At 41.5% G+C, this 25,418-nt stretch overlaps 3 protein-coding genes and 4 non-coding genes across 12 annotated transcripts in view; all 7 read right to left on the bottom strand.

The window, feature by feature from the left end:
• Positions 1-1,756: 1,756 nt before the first annotated feature.
• On the bottom strand, positions 1,757-8,631 carry LOC106565378 (golgin subfamily A member 7). Of its 3 annotated transcripts, none has more exons than XM_045691579.1 (6): positions 8,200-8,627; positions 7,731-7,856; positions 6,318-6,470; positions 5,754-5,855; positions 5,508-5,567; positions 1,757-2,071 (listed from the first exon to the last, which is right to left on the bottom strand). In XM_045691579.1, the coding sequence occupies exons 1-5, from the start codon at positions 8,206-8,208 to the stop codon at positions 5,520-5,522; spliced, it is 438 nt and encodes a 145-aa protein (XP_045547535.1). In that variant the 5' UTR covers positions 8,209-8,627; the 3' UTR covers positions 1,757-2,071; positions 5,508-5,519. The 3 variants fall into 3 exon arrangements, 2 of the variants coding, with proteins under 2 accessions (XP_045547535.1, XP_013987899.1); XM_014132424.2 differs by lacking the exon at positions 1,757-2,071 and adding an exon at positions 2,401-5,192 and having other exon boundaries at positions 8,200-8,623; XR_001319667.2 differs by lacking the exon at positions 1,757-2,071 and adding an exon at positions 2,401-5,192 and having other exon boundaries at positions 5,508-5,855; positions 8,200-8,631.
• Positions 8,632-15,004: 6,373 nt separating this feature from the next.
• On the bottom strand, positions 15,005-20,355 carry LOC106565377 (60S acidic ribosomal protein P0). The gene is made up of 8 exons (XM_014132421.2): positions 20,158-20,355; positions 19,535-19,641; positions 17,946-18,121; positions 17,450-17,537; positions 16,895-17,041; positions 16,286-16,471; positions 15,682-15,822; positions 15,005-15,240 (listed from the first exon to the last, which is right to left on the bottom strand). Exons 2-8 carry the CDS (start codon positions 19,586-19,588, stop codon positions 15,085-15,087), a joined length of 948 nt encoding a protein of 315 aa, XP_013987896.1. The 5' UTR covers positions 19,589-19,641; positions 20,158-20,355; the 3' UTR covers positions 15,005-15,084.
• Positions 15,322-15,450, bottom strand: LOC123725775 (small nucleolar RNA SNORA63). The gene has a single exon (XR_006758289.1). It is a non-coding gene; the product is annotated as a small nucleolar RNA SNORA63 (small nucleolar RNA).
• On the bottom strand, positions 16,625-16,774 carry LOC123725773 (small nucleolar RNA SNORD15). Its single transcript, XR_006758287.1, has one exon. It is a non-coding gene; the product is annotated as a small nucleolar RNA SNORD15 (small nucleolar RNA).
• On the bottom strand, positions 17,164-17,292 carry LOC123725776 (small nucleolar RNA SNORA63). The gene has a single exon (XR_006758290.1). It is a non-coding gene; the product is annotated as a small nucleolar RNA SNORA63 (small nucleolar RNA).
• LOC123725777 (small nucleolar RNA SNORA63) lies at positions 17,609-17,737 on the bottom strand. The gene has a single exon (XR_006758291.1). It is a non-coding gene; the product is annotated as a small nucleolar RNA SNORA63 (small nucleolar RNA).
• A 135-nt stretch (positions 20,356-20,490) lies between the features above and the next one.
• Positions 20,491-25,418, bottom strand: part of LOC106565375 (paxillin) — a 50,062-nt gene continuing 45,134 nt past the window's right edge. For all 4 annotated transcript variants that reach the window (XM_045691577.1, XM_014132419.2, XM_045691575.1 and 1 more), the window contains exon 11: positions 20,491-25,137. In XM_045691577.1, coding sequence (XP_045547533.1) covers positions 24,871-25,137 — 267 coding nt within the window. In that variant the 3' untranslated portion in view covers positions 20,491-24,870. The remainder of the gene's footprint in view (positions 25,138-25,418) is intronic.

Here is a 25,418-nt window from a genome sequence, read left to right as displayed (position 1 = left end):
ATTTACCCAGCTTTATCACTAGCTGTCCACTCAGTTTATAAAAATTATAAACCAAACTAACGTCAATTATATCAGGAAGAACAAGGTTCACTACATAAGGGTGATGTTTTAAGACCTTACAATGATGGGGGCTTGAATGTTATTGATTTAAAATGTATGAATGGTATGTTGAGACTAAAGTGGTTAGTATTTTGTGAGGACCTCTTAGGCCCCACACCCCCCTATCTGAGATATCTACTGCAGCCTCATTCTCCATGTACAACACCAGTTCTGCTGGTCACATTCTGTGAAAGGTCCCCAAAGCACACACATCCCTGGGTCGATCGTCTTTTCAGTTCGCTGCAGCTAACGACTGGAACGAGCTGCAAACACTCAAACTGGACAGTTTTATCTCAATATCTTCATTCAAAGACTCAATCATGGACACTCTTACTGACAGTTGTGGCTGCTTTGCGTGATGTATTGTCTCTACCTTCTTGCCCTTTGTGCTGTTGTCTGTGCCCAATAATGTTTGTACCATGTTTTGTGCTGCTACCATGTTGTTGTCATGTATTGCTGCCTTGCTCTGTTGTCTTAGGTCTCTCTTTATGTAGTGGTGTTTTGTCCTATAGTTATAATTTATTTTTAATCCCAGCCCCCATCCCCACTGGAGGCCTTTGCCTTTTGGTAGTCCGTCATTGAAAATAAGAATTTGTTCTTAACTGACTTGCATAGTTAAATAAAAGGTTAAATCAATAAATAAATAAATTTTCTCTGTGATATGGATGGCCTGTGGTTCAGTGTCCCTGCTTCCATCTTTAAAAAGATTAGAATAGATTTCTTGCTTAGATGTGACTTTAATATTAACAAATTACCTGTGAAACTTTCTGCACTTCACCAACAAGTGTTATTATATAGGAAATCGGTATATAAACACAACTTCACTCCACATAACACACCGATATGGAATAATAGGTGTATTCTGTAGCGTAACAAGACCATTCTCTTTCTTTTTTATTTAACTAGGCAATTAAGTTAAGAACTAATTATTAATTTACAATGACGGCCTACCCCGGCCAAACCCCCTACCCCGGCCAAATCCTCCCCTAACCCGGACGACGCTGGGCCAATTGTGTGCCACCCTGTGGGACTCCCGATCATAGGTTGTAATACAGCCCGTTATGGAACCAGGGTCTGTAGTGATGCATCTACTACTGAGATGCAGTGCCTCAGACTGCTGCACCACTCGAGAGCTAAGAGATGTAAGAATGGATTAACAAAAATATCTGTAAAAGACCAAATCTTTTAGATGAAAGTTGTAATATCCTCAGGTATAATGTTTAAGATAAAACATTACTTTCCTTATCACCCCAAGCAATATTGTAGTCATAGATGCTATTCCTTCTAGTCTTGTACTGCTGATGAAAGGGATGTTATTACATTCAGATGAGTCTTTATACATAAATGGCTGTCGTTTGCAGGATAAGATGTGTAACAATACACGTCAGACAAGTTATTTCCAAATAATTCTTCCCAGAACAGTTAAAGAAACTCACATTTTTTATGTATCTGTAACCAAGAAAATAAGAACAAAATATTTGTCTTTCTCTATATTACCCAAGGCCAAAGTGAACCATTTAAAAATTCTAAATTATAGTTATCCGTCAAATACATTAAGATTGAAATTCAATGTAGAGTGTAATGATAACATTTTGTGGGAATGACAATGAAACTACTGAACATAATTCTATTTTCCTGTGATCATATTACCACTTTCTGGGAGGAGTTACATGATTTATTAATTTCAAAGAATATTAATATTGACAATTTCACATACAATGACATCAAATTTGGGGGGGGGATTTACTTGGCTTAATGTGCTCTAGCGACTCATAGCAGCAGGCCAACTGCCTGCAGGATGACTTCGGTTGTCAGTTGAACGGTGTTTCCTCCGACACATTGGTGCAGCTGGCTTCCGGGTTAAGCGAGCGGGTTGACCTTCGCCTCCCCCGAGCCCGTCGGGGAGTTGCAGCGATGAGACAATATCGTAATCACGAAATTGGGGAGAAAAAGGGTTTCCAAGTCACCTTGTCTGAGAGAAATGTACATGGTTAAAGCATTACAACCTATGAACACAACAGACACCCAAAACCCCAACCAACCATAGGCAGCCAACGCTTAAATAACAGAAAAGGTAGCCAGCCCCTTCCAAATAATTATTGTTGGTTCCATCTGTGTAAATGCGCCCCCTTATGAGCAGGCGCAGAATGCATCCATAAACTGCATTTCATTATATTGCTAATGAACGATTATGCCATTGACTGCAGAATATTGTTAACTGCTATTAAAAATGGTAAGGACTCATTTGCCATTTTTGTCTAGCTTGCTACCATCACAGGTGATCTAGTAACCAGGCAAGGAGGGCATCAAGAAAATAGTTTATTAATAGATACAGTACATATAATAACAAACAAACAATAATTAGGAATTAACAGGCAGTCGTATACACCATTGAGAGTCAAAGCATGCTTAAGGTTTCTGTGGTGATTTTGTGTTGTGGTCAATAATTATTTACACATCAAGGATATGGGGTAGTCTAAAAACTCTTCATAATTATGTTACACCACAGTCAGGGTTGGAGTCCCAATTCCTGTCAATTCACATTAAGTCAAGCTAAGCAGTGGCAATATTGTGGTCCAATCTAGGTAAGTGATTTTTAACCTTTTCTTACACATTCATAAATTAAACTAGCCAATGTGAAAACATGATTCATATTGGCGATAACAGGTAACCTGTGTGCTTAAAACACTGTGGTTAACAGTCACTTCAGAACAGACATCTTCATAATACTATGCAGACCCACACAACATGATGCATACGAAACAAGTTCATATTGAATAGCCCGCGTCTAAGGTGACCAAAAGTGCACCCACACCAACTCAAATTAGTTCTCTTCATGAAAATTGCATACAAAATGACAGGCTGAATAAAAGGTGCAATATGTCACATTTTAGCATGAACTTTGTTGGTTTTTGAGGAGTACAATTTAGTAATACCGGAAATAACAAATCATAAACCAGAAACTTAGCAGGATTGAAATGTTGTTACTGTTTTAAGTTTGCAACCTCCAAGAACAAAAATCCACAAGTTGGAATGCGCTAGCGCTGCCCCATTCCCCTCTCATTGTTTTTGGTCATTAATGCTCAAGTTAGCAGTTGGGTGATTCTCATGAAACAAGGTTTAACCGTGGCAGTAACAAATTGAGTTATAAAACCATGATGCATCTGCAACAATCATTCTGAATTCTAAGACGCTAAGTTTATGGCATAGTGCCTTACATTTTCACCCCAAATTCTCATTACCAAAATGCATCCGGATTAAAAATTGGGTAATTTTACAAAATGGTACTACTAATACTAGAAAAACATAACTTATTTGAATAAACAATGTTTCTGTAGTTTGAGGATAAATCATAAAAATTCTGTACTAGTTGAAGTTTACATTAAACTATAATATTTATTACGTAAAAACGCCTATATTCATTTTTTAATAAAGTTTTATTCACCCATGATGCATCATCTAGAGAAGTAGTCCTTACATGAACAAGTTAATTTAATCTTTATTTATGTCTTTTGAATGAGGATCTTATTCTCCCCTTTACAACACTTGACGACCTCATTACCAAAATGAGAAAAAAAATATAGATTATTGGTAAAACATCAGTTAATCAATTAAGTAGGATCAAAGAATTATGGGTGTAAACACCAATTAATTTACTTAAAGCCACAATCTGGAGTTTGTTTCAACAAAGAGCAGCCCCGCCACTTACAGGATATCCCCCATTTTGACATGTGTACCCGTTTTACCTCTCTTTTTGGTAAATATCCCACATATCTAGATACTTTATAGGCATATCATGTTATGCCATTTGCCCATAAGATGCCATTCAATTTAGAAACCCATCTAAAATACCTTAGAACCACACATATCCACATCCTAATACACCAATATTACCTGGGGAAAAAAGTAACCGTTTTATGCTTAAGTCCACTTTCACTTTTGAAAATACATGCTAAATTGCTAAATTAAGGGATTTTAGTCAATTGTATTAAGACCAGCGATTTTCATATTACCCAAATCATTTGGAACTGACAAATGACACATTTTGATGATGAATCTAACAGAGCTCAGTACAGTTTTTAAACTGCAAACTATGCAACACGCATTACCAAAACACGTATTCTCATCTCCGGATCCAACTTAACATTACTGTAATAAAACAATATTTAGGAAATATTACAAAAAGTTAAATGTAGACTAGTAATTTTCGCTTCATCTGATAGTGTGCCTTTTGTTCTTTATCCAAATAGGTTTACATAAAAACAACTAAATATTACCAAAAAACTGATTCAGAAAAGGTTGTGTGTTGCAGTAATGAAAAATAACAAAACACATGAATAATTTAATTTTAAATATATTTGTTTTCAGTGTTTAACTCAGGCCTTTTCATTAGGTGAGCAATGTTACAAAATATATAGAAATTGGTTTATTACTTTTTTGGGACTTTGAAAACTATTGCGGTAATGAAAATGTTTGCATTGGTAGTTGTGGAAATGCATAATATCTGATAAATAAACATAACAATAATTATGAAATAGATAACTAGAGATCCTAATCTTAGAGGAGTTATGGTGGAAAATACGTTTATTTCTTGTAGTCAAGTGCCAGCTTCGTGAGAGTCTTAGTAGACAAATGTATTGTCGTGGATTACAGTTTCTCCTGGCCAGTAGACTACTGTCAAGGTAAGGAACCATCTTGCTAATGTTGTAATTTTGTTGAACCAAAGAGGGTATATTAAACACAGGTTTAAAAACTGTGGGTGAACTATAGCTTTAAAGGCTATTTGTATTTGGAGATATTACACAATACACCTTTAATGAGTAAGAGTTTAAAAATGGCAATATAAAACAAAACAGCACCATTCATACTAAAGGTGTGGACTTGGTTAACTAGAATAACACATTTTCACATGTTCAAATGAATAATCTCAATAAACATGTAAAAACAGGGAGTGTTTGTTTCAGCGGGATATAGATTACTAGCACACAGCCCATCCCTTTTGTGAAATAAATAAAAACAATTATCTACATCCAGAAGGAATTATTGATGGGTGTGGTGAGATAATTGGGATGCACCAGGTCAAATAGGCCATCCTGCATGAGAGCAAAAACAAACAAATGTCAAATTAAGAATACTGTGAAGGTAGTCTTGATAGCTTCACAGGCCAAGAGCGGTGATCGTGAAATAACATTTCTTATAATTGCTGCTCGTTAACCAGAAGGAATCGAGGCATGTCATTTGACAGCAGCTACAAGTCAATATTCTTCCATCCTTTCTAGTTATTTAGAAACTTTAGTGAGGTTGCTGTGAAACTTAGTACATTTTTCCATCGATATCCCCTGTTAAGAGTGCAGGTTGAGAAGAAAGCTCATTTCAATGAGGTGAATGATTTCCCTGACAACACTCACCATTGGTGTGGTTCATCTTCCGGAGCCAATACTTCTGTCCTCAAAAATTGTGATTTCAACCTGGTGAGGGGGTTAGTTAAGGAAACTGGGATCCAGCAAGAAATTAAAGAAGGGTACACAAGAAAGGTCTGAGTGTGTGTCCCAAATGGCATCCTATAACCTATATAGCGCACTACTTTTGACCAGACCAGTGCCATTTGGGATGTACTCTCGGTTTGTGTGAGCCTCCAAGACAGTAATGGATACAACCCTGAGACCTCTCTCTATTGGGTCTGTCAGCAGCAGTCCCAGAGGAGCGTAGATCTTCTCATTCTGCTCCTTGACGAACCTAGCGATTTTCTTCAATACCTAGAGACAAAAAAAGAAAGCCCTTTCACCCAAAAAGACTACACTCAATATGGCCACTGGTCCACGTGTCATTCAACATTGGTTAAGTCCCAAATGACACCCCTTTCCCTAAAAAGTGCACTACTTTTGACCAGGCCCCATAGGGTGACATTTGGGACCCAGATAGCTTTTATTTGGAAAATTATACCAACCCTTGGCCTATATATTGTCTAGTTGTTTTTCCCTCGGAAGGAAAAAACTGAACTAGACAATTTGTGCCAGGTGTGATATTGTTCCTAAATAGCTCAGGCTAATGTTCCAATCAGCCTAGTAAGGCCAGCAGGCTAGTCTCTTTTTATTGGTATGTAACATCTGAAAGTTGTATTGTCAATTTGTTTTGTATTTAAACGTGTACATGATACTGCAACAAAATGTCCCTACGGGGACAATAAAGTCAGTAAAGTAGAAGACTTAGGGACCTACTTTCTCATAGTGGGTCTCCATACAGAGGAAGATTGTGTAGGCTGTCATGCAGGCCAAGCAGCCCTCCAGGTAAGACTTGCCACCAATTTTCTCGGCCTCAGCGTAAAGGTTGTTAAGCGTCTGCATTGTCTCCTCAAACTGCTGCTTACCAACCTGAAAAAATAATTCCCACCAACCCCTCAGTAAAAAGGTCTGTTCGGTCAAATTCACACCTTTGAAAAGGAAACAGGTGAGTAGCTAGTTGTTTCCATACATTGGGCCTAATTAAGGTGCTAATAAGGGTGAATACTGTACACAATCTTAAAGAAACCAATTATTTTCTAAGTAGCTCTGTGTGCGTTAAAGTGCTGAGCGATTAACCAGAATTTCAGGTATTTTTCCATTTTTTTAAAAACAACTAATTGACCGGCATCGGTTCAATTATTGTAATTCCATTTCATTTGTTTTTTCCTTCTGTGAGTTCAATGCACACATCACACAGTTTCTCTAGAGATAAATCAGATCCAGCCTGAACTGTGTGATGTAGTAGGGAGTTGCTGTTTCCAACAGCCTAATATTTTATAGTTTAGTGCATAAAATGTGGTCAATAATCCATTGTGGATCTACTTGTCTGGTCGTTTTAAGCCTGCTACCGAAGAGAGAAGGATGTGCGATTGTGAGGTGATATATAGAGCCCCACAGTGGAGGTGGCATAATACCCATAAAACCTAGTGGTCAAATATGGAAGTGGTTCCACTCGTTTTTCCACCATTCATTTTTCCCCATAGGGTATTTTCGAAACACTTCAAATAAGGGCTTTGTTTCGTGTAGGCTTCGTGACGTTTTGATAACCATGTAAATCTCACTTGGACAAGGTGACATGAATCAATATATTTGTCTCTACTTACTCTCAGATTTGAAAATGCTAATTAGCATCAAAGTAGACATCACGCAAAGCTCCTGCATGCCATCTCTAGCTGACACCTTTGTTAACAGGTATTGTTTCAATTCAAAACTTGCACAAGACAGTTCACAGAATTGTCCTTTTAAAGAAATGTAGCCAATGAATTAATTACTACATTTAGCTAACATTAGATATGGACTAACTATCTAGTATTTATAAAATAGTCAGACAGCACAGGCATCAGCTCTATAAAATAAATGTAATATACAAAACTGAAATATTTTATTAAAGTTGTGAATAAATTATGGTTAATAGGTGATAAGCAGTAATGGGCCATCTATACAATCATGTGACTTATTTATTGTTTTATTCTGTGTTACAGCATTCAACCCACAATGCATAGTGCATTTAATGTAAAAAAATAAATAATCCAAAAACCGTGATTATTTGTTTATAATCGAACCAAAACGACCTAAAAAAAAAAAACATTTTTAAAGCACATATCGCTCAGCGTTAGTGCGTTATCATACCCTGGACTCCAGCTCTGAGGGGAACTTGGTCTGGAACTTGCAGATTTTACCCGAGTTGTAGTCCCTCTGGACATACACTTTGGAGGCGACGGCTGCTTGTTGCTGCAGCTCCTGCAAGCTGTGCGTCTGGGTGGGGTAAAGCATGAATTAAGTGAGGAAAGCATGACTTGAAAAAACATCTCATTGGATTACTTGAATCCATCAGAATTCTAGTTATTGACTTAATGGGAAAAGCTAGCTAGCTAACGTTACATATCAATGCTTCAGACAGACTATGGGCCTTAAGTTTTTGGGAAACAGGGCCCTGGACAGGCAGAGAGCTTACTAACGTTAGCTAACGTACCTAGTTTGCTAGGCTAGTAGACCAAGCAACCAAATGGTGATATCTAATTTGGTCAGACACGGCTTATAATATAGTTGTAAATGTCTAAATACACACAGTTAAAACACAAATGTGAACGCAATTTACCTCCGCCATAGTGGACTGTGAGTGTTCCTTCCTCCAGCTAACTCACTACTGCCGCGTTCAAACCAACTGGGAACTCAGGAAAAACGAGCTCTGACTGGGAAAAATCGATCTGAATGGTCATTAAACTCGGAATTCCAACTCCGGAACAAGGGCTTATTTCTTGTGCCGCGTTCAAAACAACTGGGAACTCGAAAAAATACGCGGTCAAATCATGACGTCAGGGATTTTCAGGTCGGAAAGTCGGAGCTCAAGAAAAAGGCCCGAGTTCCCGAGTTGGAATTCCGAGTTCGATAACCGTTCAAATATAATTTTTTTTCTTCCGAGTTCCCAGTTGTTTAAAAAGCTCGGAAGTCTGATATTTTCGGGACCGAGTTCCGAACTCCCAGTTGGTTTGAACGCGGCATAAACTCCGACTTTCCGACCTGAAGAACACTGACGTCATGATTTGACCAGTATTTTTTAAAAGTTTCCAGTTGTTTTGAACGCTGCATAACACCGTTGTGAAGCGGGCAACAATAACTACGCACTTCCGGGTCACAGATTTTTGGAATCCTTCAGAATAAGAGTCTTTTCCTATATAGTTTCAAAAATAATAATTAGGGCGAAAATAAGAAATGTGCATCATTATCGATATATTTGATACTACTTATCATACAAATAATTATTTAAAGTATTTAAATAAGATATTATGTAATTTATTTGTTTATTTTTCCAAGCCTAAATGGTCAACAAAGTTTTTTATTCTTTGTGTACATTTATTGCACAGTACATAATTGCTTGTATGTTGTGTCACAGTAAAAGGGTGGTCCATTCTACTCAGGAGAAAAACATATTGATAAAACAGCAGCTAAAATGGGGAGAAGTCTGTCCATAATAAATCCTTACTGTACCTTCTAAACAGCACTATCAACAAAGCATGTCATACAGGTCCTAGTTTTGTCACGCCTGACTATAATCAGGTGCCACCAAGAGGGACTTAGAAAAATTGCAATTGGCTCAGAACAGGGCAGCACGGATGACCCTTGGATGTATACAGAGAGCTAACATCAATCTCTCCTGGCTCAAAGTGGAGGAGAGATTAACTTCATCAATACTTGTATTTGTGAGAGGTATTGACATGTTGAATGCACCGAGCTGTCTGTTTGAACTACTGTCACACAGCTCGAACGTTCTCTGAATAAACTGTACAAACCTATTGCATAAGCTGAGTCTTTGCCTAATTATTCTTAACCAGGGTGTCTTACAAACCTTGGGGATTAGTCAAAGCTTATTGATTGTTAGTTATTATCATTGGGATTGAAAATTCTCCTGACAGCGGCCCATGGATCCCTCCCCCATACTCCCGGCCTTCTGCCTGGTGGCGCCGGTAGTGTGGGAGCTGGACGCGGACATTGAGCAGGCGTTGTGTGCAGAGCCTGCTCCCCTCCAGTGTCCCGCTGGGCGTCTGTACGTTCCGTCTGCTGTCTGTGACCGGCTGATCTATTGGGCCCACACGTCACCCTCCTCTGGTCATCCAGGCATCGGTCGGACGGTGCGCTGTCTGAGTGGGAAGTACTGGTGGCCCACTTTGGCTAAGGACATGAGGGTTTATGTTTCCTCCTGCTCGGTGTGCGCCCAGTGTAAGGCTCCTAGGCACCTGCCCAGAGGTAAGCTACATCCCTTACCCGTTCCACAACGGCCATGGTCACACCTGTTGATCGATTTCCTGACCGATCTCCCCCTATCACAGGGAAACACCACGATCCTGGTTGTTGTGGATCGTTTCTCTAAGTCCTGGCGTCTCCTTCCTCTGCCCGGTCTCCCTACGGCCCTACAGACTGCGGAGGCCTTGTTTACGCACGTCAACCGGCACTACGGGGTACCTGAGGATATAGTGTTTGATCGGGGTCCCCAGTTCACGTCGAGGGTCTGGAGGGCGTTCATGGAACGTTTGGGGGTCTCGATCAGCCTTACCTTGGGTTTCCACCCCAAGAGTAACGGGCAGGTGGAGAGAGTTAACCAGGATGTGGGTAGGCTTCTGAGGTCTTACTGCCAGGACCGGCCGGGGGAGTGGGCGACGCTCGTGCCCTGGGCAGAGATGGCCCAGAACTCGCTCCGCCACTCCTCCACTAACCTCTCCCCCTTCCAGTGCGTACTGGGTTACCAGCCGGTTCTGGCGCCCCTGCAGTGGACGACTGGTTCAGGCGCGCGGAGGAGACATGGGACGCCGCTCATGTTCATCTTCGGCGGGCCGTGCTGCGCCAGAGAACCAGCGCAGACCGTCACCGCAGTGAGACCCCGGTGTTCGCACCAGGGGACCGGGTCTGGCTCGACTTGCACCGAAGTCGGTTCCTCTCCTTGTTCGGGCTACGTTTGGCGGTTGACGTCACCGGTCTTCTAACCATCGCCGAGCCACCTTTCATTTTCCATTTGTTTTGTTTTGTTTTCCCACACACCTGGTTTACATTTCCCTCATTACTTGTCGTGTATTTAACCCTCTGTTCCCCCCATGTCTGTGTGTGAAATTGTTTGTTTTAAGTGCTTGTGCACATTGTTGACTGGTGCGAAACCGGTTTTGTACCCATATTTTGTATTTCTGGATGCCGTTGGTTTTGATAATTAAACTGCTCCGGTTATTACCCAGTTCTGCTCTCCTGCGTCTGACTTCCCTGCCACCAGTTACGCACCCCTTACACTGATTCCACAATTGAATGTCAGTATATCATAAATCTAATTTTATTAAGAAAATGTTTCATACACAAATCAAAATTTATGAAGAAAAATACCCTTTTTATTTTATTTAACTGATTTGGAAAACTGTTTAGAACCATTAAAACATATACAAAAGAAAATGTCTAAAACATGTATTCACTACATGTCTGTATTTGATATGTGCATTTGTATTATTAGTATTTTTAGGTCTATTTCTTTGTGTAATCCCTCTGCCTGTTATGTTTTTTTGTGTTTTGCATGTTACTGTTTGTGTTGTCCAGTGTTGTTCACCCTGATGATACAATATATAGACAATTGATTTTATTCATTTTTGAGGATATGTACAGATGGTTCAAAGGATCCAGTCAGTGATTGAGTGGGGGAATGGGTATATAGCCCAGATTTCAATGTTAGAGTACGTAAGCGGTTAACTGATTGTGTCAGTGTATGCAGCGGAGTTGATGGCCAAGTTTATAGGTTTGAGATGGGTGGAGAACGTGAAACCACTCAGAGTGGGGATCTGCTCTGATTCGTCTGCAGTGTTGAGTAGTGTGAAGACGGGCAGGTCGGATAGGGGAAACTTGGTGGCGCATGTGTTGCTATTTTGTAAACTGTATGACGTAGATAGGGAGAGATTGTGTGAAAGGGTTAGAGTGGCTGGACAGGGTTTGGGTGGTGTAGTGGGGGGAAGAAAGAGTAGGGAAGTGGTGTCTAGGGCTCTATTTCACTTTCTTAGAGGAACATGACTAATGAAGAGAATTTAATGTATTAACGCCGTGCAGGACTCACACTCCAGTAGAGTAGGTGGCGGTGTATGCATCTTAAAAGTTGGATGCGATCCGCCAACCCATTCTCAAAGAAGAAGAAATGTAGTACGTTTTTCATGTTGGACATACCGTACATAATTGCCTGTACATTGTGTTGCAGTAAAAGTGGGGTCCATTCTACCTAGGAGCACTTTCCAAATCCAGTTTATAGCCCTAAGGCAGTCATTGATATTGTGTCCCTTTAAGAACAGGAAATCAGCTTAAATCCAATCAGGTTATTTTTCTTTATATTAGAGGGATAAGTTATATTTATACAAACACATGTGCTACAACAGAGCACTTTGGCAGTTTACAATAAAACTGAATTGCTGTGCAGTTCCCATAAAATGTAAGAAAATACATGATTAAAAGAGAAACATTAGTTTTCTTCAATGAATTTAAAGCACATTTCACAAGTATACGATACATTTTCACAACTCTAAGCACAGAGATCTAATCACTCACATCCTACGGATACTGTATTTCTCAAAATGCTCACAACCTGCCATTGGATACAAAATATACTTTTATTGGGTTGTCAAAAAAGAGCTATAGTCAAATACTGTGTAGAAAATATTTACCATCTATTATTTATATGGAACACTTCAAATAGTTTTGAAATGTGTGTATTTTTTTTATGTTCATTAAAATTACTAAACTATGAGCCTATCATTATCTATTGTCGGCCTATTGGTGACTAAAACTGTTGAAATGGTATTTCACAGAAAATGTCATTTGCACGAATGGCTCAGGTGTGAAAGATGTAATGTCCCCATCTTATGTTCAGAAATTTTGATTGTGCATTCATTGGAGTTGAACACAAGTGTTATAAAAAAACGACAAAAACATTTAATTGAACTACCCGATCTAGTGTCCGTTTAAAAGCATAACTAATGATTGAATTTACACCCTTACATCTGCTATTTGTCCCATAAAGTCTGAAACGCACTAAATTTTGCATATTGAACTCAGAATATATACTTTGCTTGTATTGTAACATGTGAGATACCTGCAAGGACTGGGAAGGGATAAGATTGATGTGATATAGCCTAGTGCAGTTTCTACTCTATAAATTTATATTTGGTAAATGTTTGTTTCCCTTCACAAAAATTCACATCTTTTAGCTAATTTAGGTTTGTTTCCAATTATAAATAAAACGTTGCTTCCACACATGACTTGAACATGTTTATGACTTTCCCAGGTGCTTAACGATCGATGAGACGCAAACTAAAACAATGGGAATCTGGTTTGACGAAGCCTAACAGACTGACATGCCCGTCTAATTAGTTAAATTATCCAATTAATAGAAAGGTTGGGCCACATTTACATCAACAATTACAGCATTCATGCATGCTCGCCCCATTTTTTTTTGTCCTCGGCTTCACCGCAAACTCCTGCTTTTTGACCGCACACAATCTCTCCCAATCAGCGTTCTCATGCGGTTGACCAAGGTGGCTGATGTTTGTAGGCTAGAACACGCCCGTAGATGAAACCTGTCGTGGTTTCAACTAACCTCGTTTGGAAGAAAATAAAGACTCCGTGGACATCACATGCGCACTAGGGGCAGCGACGACGTGATCCAAAAACATGGCAGACATCGGATGTTCCGCAGCATTATCATTACCTCAGTGAAAACAATGTCAAATTTGCTTTTTTAGCAAATTACTGCACAGTGGGTTTTCAAAAACGCGTTAAACTCAATTTGGCATGACGGTCTGCTATATAAATAGATGGAAAGCAGTGTTTGGGGGGGAAAACATGACAAAATCGAAAGTGCGTTTATAATTGCCACAAAAAAAAGCACTTCCTCTGGGCCTGGGGGTGAACCCGGGATGTAGCTTGAGTCCCACCCTCAACATAAATCAGTTAACTGGCGAGTGAATAGTGTGCAGCACTCACCCTACCGGACTCAAGTCAAATGTTTAGATTTCTCATCTGGTGCTTCTGTCCCTAACAAAGTGCCTACAGCAGCACATACATGTACAAATTCCACTTAAACACCGTTGCCCTAGAGCACACAAAAAACGTTAACTACCTCAGCACCACAGGTAACTTCCCCAAAGCTGTGAACAATCTGAGAAAAGGCCAGAGCATCAAAATGAACATAAAATTACTTGAATCAGTAACAGAACCCATTGGCCTCTGTTGTGAGGTCTGGGGTCCACTCCACAAGAATTCTCAAAATTAAGGCTCTGCAAAAACATCCTCAGTGTACAGCATGCAGAGCAGAAATACAATCCAGAAAGAATTAAATCCTACAACCACCTATAAGAGACTCAAAACTTTCATTAAGCTCTCACCTACAGACATGAACCTTGAGAAAAATCCCTTAAGTCAACTGGTATGGGGACCATTCACAAACAGACCCCACAGAGCCCCAGGACAGCAGCACAACTAGACCCAACCAAATCATGGGAAACTAATGACATTACTTGAAACACTGGAGTCATAAACAGCAAACAGACTATTTAGCCCTAAACAGAGTCCAGTAGCAGAATACCTGAACTGACCCAGCTGCACTTCCTAACCTCCTGCCAAATGTATGACCATAGAACATTTCCTTACACTTCAACTAGTTGCACATTGTTTCACTATACAGAGCCCATAACATTTGAAATGTCTATATCCTTTTAACTTTTAATGTTAATTTATTACCCATTGTCTGTTCCACCTGCTTTGGCAACATATTTCCCATGGCCTATGAATTGAATATTTAGATTTGGCCACAGGGACAATTTGAATAATTCAATAGATGTTTTGTGCACAAGTGCTGACTAAAGTGGCATGACTATTCAAATCTGACTTCTCTATTTGGAAATGTGTTTTTGGAACAGGCATCAGTCAAACTGCAGTACCGAAACAAATCCATACCTCTTAACAGGAACTCTGGCCCCTTCCTGCTGGCTTCAGATGTCAGACAAGCTTTTTCATTTACTACTTCCGGCAGACACCGCATCATATGCTGCCTCAGGTCAAATACTGTACCATACACCAAATATTTGAGGTCATTTCTCAACCTGTGCAAGACATGTTCAGAAAGATGAGAACTGATCATACAACTCTACCCACAGGCACTACAGGTTTTATTTCTGTACCCATATAAATCTATGACTGAACACTGACATCCTCCAGTCCACAAGACTAAGCGGGTAAGCAGCTAGTTCACGACTACAGGTTTTACAATACATGGTGTCGGAGTTAAACTTGACAAGAACCTTCTCATTCAGGTGTGCCAGCCACACCAATCAGGTTGTGGTCCAAGAAACTGATTTTACACTTAGCCACTTGGTAAAAAACACAAATGTGAATTCATTTTCTAGATTTTATTTAAAATTCAATGATCTTCTTGAATTTGGTCAGCAACCATAGGAGTGGAGTTTACTGCCGTCTAATCAAACAGGCCAAAGCCCATGTCGTCGTCCGAGCCCTCCTCAGACTCCTCCTTGGCCTCTTCTTTAGCAGCGGCTGGGGCAGCGGCAGTCTCTGCCGCAGCCACGGGAGCAGCTACAGCGAAGGCAGTGGGGTCAGCCAGGTAGGCCTTCACCTGGGAGTAAAAGGGGGTAGAGAAGCAATGTGAACTAAAAATGTAGAAAGCTATGGCTAAAACATGGCGACGGGCAACCTAGTGTCTGAGACCAAGCGTCCCTGCCAGCCGTGGGATGCAGACAGACAGGGATAGTAGGAAACTAGTTGATGTGCGCAGGGGGAACGACAGCGCAGCACTTAACAAGCTGCACTGTAACTAATCCTGCAGCTGGGACTCAAAACGGTGGCCCCTATTCCCCATGTAAATGTTAGAACAAAGGGTTTGATAGGCATAAGTGATGTGGTGAACATTCCTTAGCCTGGAGGGCAAAGTGGAGCTACAACCATAATACTTATAAAATTATTTCAGCCCTACAGCAACTATTTGTGGACTGGGCCAGTATTTGGTCCGTCATCCATTTCAATACTATGTGGTCCAAATGTGGGTGGGACGACATACCTTGTCTGCCAGGGGGAAGGAGTAGTCAGTCTCCACGGCGACTGCCAGGACCCTCTTGTATCCGTTGATGATGGTGTGAGGGACAGAGGCCAGAGTGGGGTATCCGATCTCCAGACACACACTGGCTATGTTACGGACACCCTGAAAGAAACAAAGTTGTCAGGTATGACAGCAACTTACAGCACTTCACGCAAGTCTTGTTCAACACATTTAGATTTGTCTGAGACCAAGCGTCCCTGCCAGCCGTGGGATGCAGACAGACAGGGATAGTAGGAAACTAGTTGATGTGCGCAGGGGGAACGACAGATTAGCACTTAACAAGCTGCACTGTAACTTATCCTGCTACCTCAAAGCCAAACGGGAAAAAAATGTCTTGAATTTAACAACTTCTGTTGCATTCCTCTTCCAATGGTTCAGCGTCACTCATTTTCAGAACTTTAGATATGGACGGAAGACTATGGAGGAAAGGGAACCAATAACGACCTAAGACACAGCTCTACACTTCAGTCCATTTCATTTGCTACCCAAGGCCCCAATAATACAACAGATTTTGGATTATGGACCCAAATTGGCTTTACAAGGCATTGTGTATAAGCTTCCTCACCTCCAGGAACCTGGCATGCAGAGCATCCTCAGTAATGTCGAGCACCTCAGGGCTGTAGACACTACCATTGTCATACACCTGCTGGATGAGCAGACCGAAGGAGAAGGGAGAGATGTTCAACATGTTGAGGAGCGTGGCCTCGCTGGCTCCCACCTTGTCTCCAGGCTTGATGAGCATCACATCGCTCTGTAGGGAGAAGTGAAGCAGTCAGACACAGTCTAGTGTTTCATTCAGAAACATTCATTGTTTTCTGGAGAATAAATTGATACATTCCCTACCGGAAACAGTGCATTACACACACATAGCCTAGCAACATATTTGATCAAATCAAGAAGAAACCCTTCTCAGACAAATGCCTCGATGTCTTCAAGTGAAAAGACACACTGCTCTGGGGACCTGAAACCAGAGCCACAGAACGTGACCCTGACCCAGTGACCCCCAGAGACAGACCGTGTCCCATTCCGACTCGTCATCGTCTCATCACTGAAGAAGCTCTTATTTTGATGACTGAACGCAACACCACCATCCCACTAGTTTATAGTAGAGCCCAATAAGCATAGACTGGCTGAGATACTGTCTGAGGACTAAGACTACAGTTGCCACACTCACCAATATTTCAATAGTTCCTCTGGAGATCTTGGTGGTGATGCCCAGGGCCTGGAAGAAGGAAGTCTTCTCAGGACCCAGCCCAGTGTTCTGGGCTGGCACAGTCACGTCACAGGGGGCAATAGCGCCGGCACGGGCAGCAGCTGGCACCTGAGGGGCAGAGGTTTGGAGGTGAACAATCAAGCTATGGCTCCCATTCAAACAAAAGTGCAAAGTCCATGGACGCATGCCAAATGACAGCCCACGAGAGCAAGCAAAATCCACAGGACAGAGTGTCTGAGACCAAGCGTCCCCGTCAGCCGTGGGATGCAGACAGACAGGGATAGTAGGGAACTAGTTGATGTGTGCAGGGGGAACGACAGAGCAGCACTTGACAAGCTGCACTGTAACTTATCCTGCGTCGCCATCTCATCTTTAAGCATTATCCAAAATCTGGATTGTACATTGAGGGTTACACTGTATTACTAAATAGTAGTAAAGTAGTACGCTACAAGAGTGCCATTTGGGACAAACTTTGACAATTCCCTGCTAGACTAGAGCACCCAACACCACAGTCACCTTGTTGGCCAGCAGCATGTCCCTGATCTCAGCCAGGTCCTCCTTGGTGAAGACAAAGCCAACATTTCCTTTGATGTGAGGCAGCAACCTGTGAAGACGGCAACACTTAACCTCAATCCAACCCCAACGGATACATGATTAACAAGACTGAGACAACACTTGTCTGAGACCAAGCGTCCCTGCCAGCCGTGGGATGCAGACAGACAGGGATAGTAGGAGACAGGTTTCTGTGTGCAGGGGGAACGACAGAGCAGTACTGCACTAGCTGCACTGTAACTTATCCTGCTTTATAAATAGCCAATCTGTGGGCCTGATAGCTGCATTTAAGCCTTTGATAACTGGGTCGTGTTCACGAATGCACACAGCAGCAAAACATTTCGCAACCTATATTGATAGCAAACTTCTTGGCTAAATTCAGGCCGTCCCTTTGACTTCCTAGTGAATGCGACCATGGTCGTCAGCCTCTTAGGCCAAAATGTGTTGGCTGCGAACGTACTTCTCCAGGGCGGGGTTGTTCTCCAGGTGGCCGCGGATGGCTTTGCGCATCATGGTGTTTTTACCCATGAGCACCACAGCCTTCCCACGCAAGGACAGACGGATGGCCTGCATCTGCTTGGAGCCAACATTGTCGGCGCCGACAATGAAACATTTGGGATAGTCATCCAGCAATTGCTGCAAAGAGAAAAGTAAAAGTGAGACCAACAACTACTTCTAAATTCACTGCTTGTGGAAATGTAAACCCACTACCGTGGGACAACAAGGAAGACTGCAAAAGCTTTATTCATTTGGTTACAACATCTGTACAAAAGTGTCTGAGACCATGCGTCCCCGTCAGCCGTGGGATGGCGGCAGACCGGGATAGCGAGGAGACAGGTTTCTGTGTGCAGGGGGAACGACAGAGCAGTACTGAACAAGCTGCACTGTAACTTATCCTGCTTTGTACATGGTCAATCATAAACTGGTTCATTATGGAACGCCCGTTTGGGTATTTGCGTGTCAAAACACTGTTTTGACACGTTAAATAAGCTTTTAGTTAGACATGTCAAATAACAGTTCTATTGTACAATGTGTTGGACAACAATTTCTGGGGTAGCTAGCTTTAGCTTGGTCACAGACTGAAATCCCTTCAACAGTCAGCCTATTATGTGTATTGACATTCATATTGCACTGCACAGCTTTAGGTAAGGAGCGGGATCACGAAGTGGTGTATCAGTCTACTCAATAACTAAGACTCCCCCCCCAACATCCTCAGTTATCAGACTCCAAAACATCCACGCAGTATTGTTTTTCCTCTGGAATAGTATTCAATACAAATAGGTTGACAATAAATGTGGCTCAATTCAGTTGTTTCAGATTCCCACAATAAGAGCTACCACATTAATGTTCTCTGGGTGTCACTGAGTAGACCGATACCATGTCATTGAGCCACAATCCATAGGTAAGGCTGTAGAGTGAAATTAGTGTGTCCAATGTAATTCTAAAGTATAATACATCAGTGTGACTCCAGATTTGTCAAATTGTTTTCTATAACATTCCAATCTTGTTTAGCATGATCTATTCAATTATGGCATAATTCTACTATTTGTATTAATTTGCACCAATGTCAAACTTTTATTTTGAAGGCGAAACGCAAATTCCACTATTGTGGCTAGCTTCAAATAGATGAGTTGGACACATTAATCAAATAAATACTGTCTTAGAAATGATGGTTATTTTAGATGACACCTAGCTATATAGTTAGCTAGTTAACTATAGCTACTGAAACAAATGCCGTTTTGCTATGTTTGGGGGAAAACCTTGGCATCCATGAGCTAGCTAGCTTTTTTTATGACCAGCACTGTAGATGCGCGAGACAACTGCATCATAGCATACGTATCGATTAATCGTTGTGACATAAGAGTGTAATCAATGTGTAATAGTTCCGTAAAATAATTATGAATGCGTTACATTATTATGTGACGTACAGGTCCTGATTGGTCAACAAGCTTATTTGACGTGTATCTTTTTTGACACGCAAAGACCCAAACGGCGTTCCATCGTTTATATACTTTCGTGCATCAAAAGTAGTCAATTGTTTCAACGTACGATGATTTTCATAAAATAGTTGGACTTCCACGTGGTCCTGTCTTCCCTCGGCATCTTTGCAGTGCTTCGAAGGATCGCTTAAACAGCTGGTTTAAAGACAAGATTTTCTATGGAAAATAAAACTATGTCAGACAGGTAGCAGGTTCACAACTAACTTAGTTACAATCACAGTAAGCGCCAACCTCGCTAGTAGCCATCTAGATAAACTGGCAGTCACAACTCACCTAGCTAACGCTAATACACTGCAAAATAGGACTAGTTTTAACTAGTAGCTAGCTGACGTAACAAATACATTAACCTAGGCTACAAACATATCTATAGCTAGATAACTAGTTATTGGAAGTGGCTTTAAGGTGAAAATATTGTACCATTATGGTTTACAAGCAAGTTTAGCTAGCTAAAATGTCAGGGAAATAGTGGTAGCACATGGCGGTAACCCACCCAGCGAGCCGAATAGGCCGCACAGACGAAAAACATTTAAATAATAAGTCATCCTATTGATCTTTTGACATTACTACAGTAATGCAGCTTAACGTAATCAAAGTATTTAATCAAATAATACAGCGAAACACATTTTAAGGTGTAATCCTACATAAAGAGTCTAGGCCATGAAAATTCCTTACCTCTTACCAAGGCCGCGTGAAAGAAAGAGAACCACATAGGAAGCGCACAAGCAATATACAGCACAAACAGCCAATCACAATCCACTACGACTACTATGGTCCACAGACATGATTGGCCAACGGTTGCTATCCGTGGGTGCAGTCGTTTTATGCTCCTGTCCACACCGGCTGTGGATTTCCAGAACGAGCCAGGCAGGAAATGCAGACTAGATTGGGGACGTGTGTTTGTCAAGATCAAAAGAAGAAAAAAAAAGCAACCCATCTGCTCATAGTCTTAGCTCTGAGCATTCATTGTGTGTCTTGTGTGCATAGTAGTTAAGACAAAAACGAGTGTCAGAAATAAACAATTTATTTATTGGCATCAATCACATTTAATTAAAAATTATCAGCAATCAGGTACCATATAGCCATCCCATAAAACATGACAACAGAGGTACATGGGCAAATAAAACAGGCAGGAGGAAAGGAAAGGAAAAAACAAAACCACTTTTTTATTTAACTAGGCAAGTCAGTTAAGATCAAATTCTTATTTACAATGACAGCCTACCCCGGACAAACACGTATGATGCTGGGCCAATTGTGTGCCACCCTATGGCACTCCCGATCACAGCCGGTTGTGATACAGCCCGGGATTGAACCAGGGTCTGTAGTGATGCCTCTAGCACTGCGATGCAGAGCCTTAGACCGCTGCACCACTCAGGAGTATTGGGGGAAAATAGTTCCTTTCAGATAAATTAAGGGGATCAAATGTCAAGGTTAACTTGGAAACATTAAAATAAAAAGGCTTTGAGAGTAGTCTGCCTAGGCAGATGGGTTGCTTCCCACTTAGGTCTGGGATTTCTGAGTCAACAGAGAGAGTATTGAACTAAAGCAAAGAAATGTAATAGGATAAATAAATGTAGCAAAAAATAATAATCACAATCCCTGATGATTTACATAGGGTGTAGATAAAAATAAAAACTTACATAGGGTGTCTAGAGATACACCAAAGTAACTTGCTCTCAAGCCTCTCTTTAAAGGGCCCCATTTGTTGCATTATAACATTTGGGCTGGTGCCTAAACCTGTGGTCATGGCTACTCTCAAGAAATCTTTCCAGTAATTTCCCCTTGATTGAGGAACTCATTCAACTTTGAACTGTAACTGTCCAGGGCTAGATTCAGGCACCCTGGCAGCACTTACACTTGTTTTCATTGTCTGTGTCTCCGGTCTCCAAAGCATGGCTATAAAGGTTACCAGAGGGATATTTCATTGAGCTTGATACATTATTTGGCACACTAACTTGAACAATTTAGGATTTAATGGCTTAGAAAGAGCCCGACTTAAAACAGAGTCAATATGAAGTAGTACTAACCCTTCTTCTGCTACACCTCAGTCTATGAATTTCAAAATTAAATCTGAATATTATGTTAGCAGCATTCCTCATTAACCAGGCTAGGTGAAATGCCACTCTGTAGATTCATCATGTTCATGTCAACACAGTTGCACTACTAGAGAAGCTCAAGGAATCTATGGCATAGCAAGGCTGAAAGTGCTTTAAAAACCCACATCTCAGGGGGTTTCACCAGAAATGGCACCCCAGCCTGAGGAGGCCAGACACAAAAACCACCAATAGTAACATGTAGTAATTTTAAAGCAACAATTACTATACACCTTTAATCTGCCAACTATACTGTGCTGTGAGGCCATCCTCAGTTTGCCCCCTCTAAGGTATTTGCCTCTCTTTTACTGACACCCAAAACCCAGAGGTGCATCTCAATAGTCTAAAATGGCTTCCCTATTTGTCTCTTCTTCATTTACACTTCACTGTAAGCTATATTGAGGTTGTATTCGAGGGGTTTGCTTTCACCTGTCCAGTACTTTCACATCAACACATATGGAGGAAATAAACAGAGGAGAGGAAGCCAATTTAGATGTTTGAGATGCACCCCATGACACTGGCTGATCCAGCCAATGTTGTTCTACGACATCAAAAATGGCTTCACCAATCCGATCGCAGCAAGGACTTGGAAGTGCGCCATATACCTCAACAGTGTTAAAGACATTGCATTGAAAATTTGGCACTAGCACAATTATCTTTATTCTTTCAAAGTGTTAAGAAATGAAAATGAAACGTATGTGTGTGTATATATACCACAACCAACATGCCAAGTGATGACAACTGGGTTGGAAACCATAAAAAAAGATTTAGCATAAAAATATAAGCAACATGTGTAAAGTTAAAATCACCTGCTTCACAATGTTTCAAATATGCAACATTACAAGGTCACTTGAAAAAAAATAAACAGTGGATGATGAAATAAGTAAATCAATTACGTACATATCAAAAACAAATGCTCAAAACTGACCCACTGCAGTGATTTGGGATCAGGTAACGAGGAGATTTGGATGCCATTATTGACTTGTCATGCGTCCCAAATGGCACCCTATTCCCTATATAGTGCACTACTTTTGACCAGAGCACTATGGGTCCTAGTCAAAAGCAGAATACTTTATAGGGAAGAGGGTGCCATTTGGGAAACAGACTAGGTACTGACTGCAGATCTGTGTGTCCAGATTACCATGTGACTCTGAGGGCATTTCAGGAACCCATGGTTAGAATTGGCCCTGTTGCCTGGAAACCAACCTAGTGTGTGTGTGTAATAGGGTCCACTTATGTCTTTGTCCATAGAGCCAGCTCTTTGCATATCAGTGTGAGCTACAGAGCTCAAAATCATACAGTGACAATACCGCTCCATGCCACTAAACCAAGTATGTTAAAGTCAATTTAATATTGTGATTGTAATACAAATATGCAGAAAATGCTGACAAAAACCTCCTCGCAACTTGTATTGCAGAATGTGTGTTGCTCAATCAGTCAATAAGCAGTGAGGTTAAAAACCAATCCTCCCCCGTACATTAAAAGGACCAAGTCTCCCTCTATTACTTCCTTTTGAAGTATCTGAGGGAAAACACACACATTGTCAGTAGCTAAATGTACAACAAAACATTGCCCCAAGAAAAGCACTCTCCATTCACTCTGATTTATTCATTTTAAGACTTGGATAAATGTGTGGGCGAATAGTAGCAAATAAAAAGGCAAAATACACACAATTAACATGTTGTTTCAAATCAACATGCTCTAGTATTTTGTCCTGTTTCCTTATAGGAAGGGAGAAGCCTAGCCTGGTTACACCAGACTGAAGAACGCTGTGCTCAGTTTGGTTGCCAGGCTAAGAGCTGCCTCGCTACCCAAAGCGGACGGAAGGTAAGGGATGAGCAGAGTGCTTCCGAGATGAGAGGTCGCCAACACTCACCCAAACACCGCCACCCTGTCCACATCAAGGGAAAGACAATATTCAAATGCGCGTTCTTTTAAAATCAGATTACATGAATGAGAATTCATATGAGATCGGTGGCGCAAAGACTGATCTACAGAAAATAGAAACGGAGAGTCCATAGCACAACGAAAAGAGCTATAGTCTGGAGACAGAGTGTGAGTATGTGTGTCTAAACAACATGTCTCGTTTTGTACAAACACATTTGAGAGTTTTGTACCGTTCCATTGGAAAAATTAAGCAAACAGGGAAAAGGAAAACGGATGTACTAAATCAATGCCGCTGAGCTGTCCTTGTTAGCATATGAACATTTCCATAGGAAAAGTGTACAAAAATAGGACCCTGATATTGTGACCATACCAGGCTGTAAAATGGCCCCAAGAGGGCCACAGAGAGAGGAATCTATGATTGAGTTGAATGAGCACCAAGTGTTTGAACTGGTCTTACAGAGAAGTGAAAAGAAAGGGAGGAGGGAAAGAGGAGACGAGAGCTTTTCCTCTTCTCAGAGTATAAAGTGTGTGTCTCTGTGTGTGTGTGTGTTTGCGTTTGAGATCAAGAGACAGTTCATAGGTGTGCATTTGCAATGGCACCGACATACTGCATATTTTGGACTAATAGGCAAAACGCTGCCTGGTGAATGTCAACAACATTCTGTGTGTACTAAGTACTGCCTGAACACCTGTCTAAACCCATCCCAGGACCCCTATAACCTGACCTCCACACGTCGGTCACACGATAACGCAGTCTACCATTATTAGGACAGGAAAATAAATCGAACAGAACATAAAAACCGCCTCTCACAAAAATGGCTTCTCTTGCTCGTTTTACATTTACAAAAATCTCTTTGGGCTCGCTTTAAACCTCATGCTTTCTGGAACTCTTGAAATGTCAACCCCGCGGCCCTGAAGGCTCTGTGGAGCATTGAGTCCTGTCTGCAGTAACCTCCAGGTGACTGTAGGGGAGCTTTCTAATGGCCAGTCTCATCTCAGCTACATGCACAGTAAGGGACAACTCTCTGCTTCCTCATCATAGCCACCGACGGCCTTCTATCCAAGCCTTCACCTTTTGACACGCACACGCGCACACACACACACACGTGTCCCCGATTCTCTTCCTGTGTACTCCTCCCCACACATTTTAAAGCATTGGATTGGTGTTGGCATGGGCTGGAGTTTCCACTATATTTCATACACCTGTCATTTCCTTTTAAATTCATGAAGGGTGCAAGTGCACACTTAGGGCTGAACCGTAGAGAATTGCACACACGAATGCGCACAAACGCAGGCACACACACACACACACACACACACACACACACACACACACACACACACACACACACACACACACACACACACACACACACACACACACACAGCTGGGGAGTGGGTTAGCTCCCTAGCTGAAGAGCTTGATGAAGCAGCCCTGGCAGTATGGCTTGTCATTCTGCTCCTTGAAGGTGCCCTTATTGAGCTGCTTGAGGCAGAAGGCACAGACAAAGTGCTCGGGGTGGAACTTCTTGGCCATGGCTGTGATGCAGCGGCCCGTGATGGGCTTCTGACAGCCCGAGCAGAGGGAGCCGCGGCGCTCGTGGTAGTGGCCCTCGCAGTAGGGCTGGCCCTCGTGCTCAAAGAAGCTCCCATTTACAAAGGGGGTGAAGCACTCCTGTAATGCACAGAGGTGGGAAGAGAAGGAAAGGAGGTTGTCACAAAATGGCTGAGGCAATCAAGGCTTTCTATACTGTTTTTCTAAATACCTTTTTTTTCAAGAACTGTATGAAAGCTATGGAAGCTACAGGTAACTGCAAAAATAAAGGAAACTCATGAGTAAATGAGGTTTCTGGCGGCTCTGTTATGGGGTGGGGTGCATTTTCCGGGCATGGTTTAGGTCTGCTCAACCCCTTAGAGGGCAAGGTAAATGCCAATAACACACAGCCATTCTGAGTG

Source organism: Salmo salar, chromosome ssa12, assembly GCF_905237065.1.
Source record: "Salmo salar chromosome ssa12, Ssal_v3.1, whole genome shotgun sequence".
Classification (NCBI taxonomy): Eukaryota; Metazoa; Chordata; class Actinopteri; order Salmoniformes; family Salmonidae; genus Salmo; species Salmo salar.
Note: the sequence above shows the minus strand (reverse complement) of the source record. Positions and strands in the feature narration are given on the sequence as shown.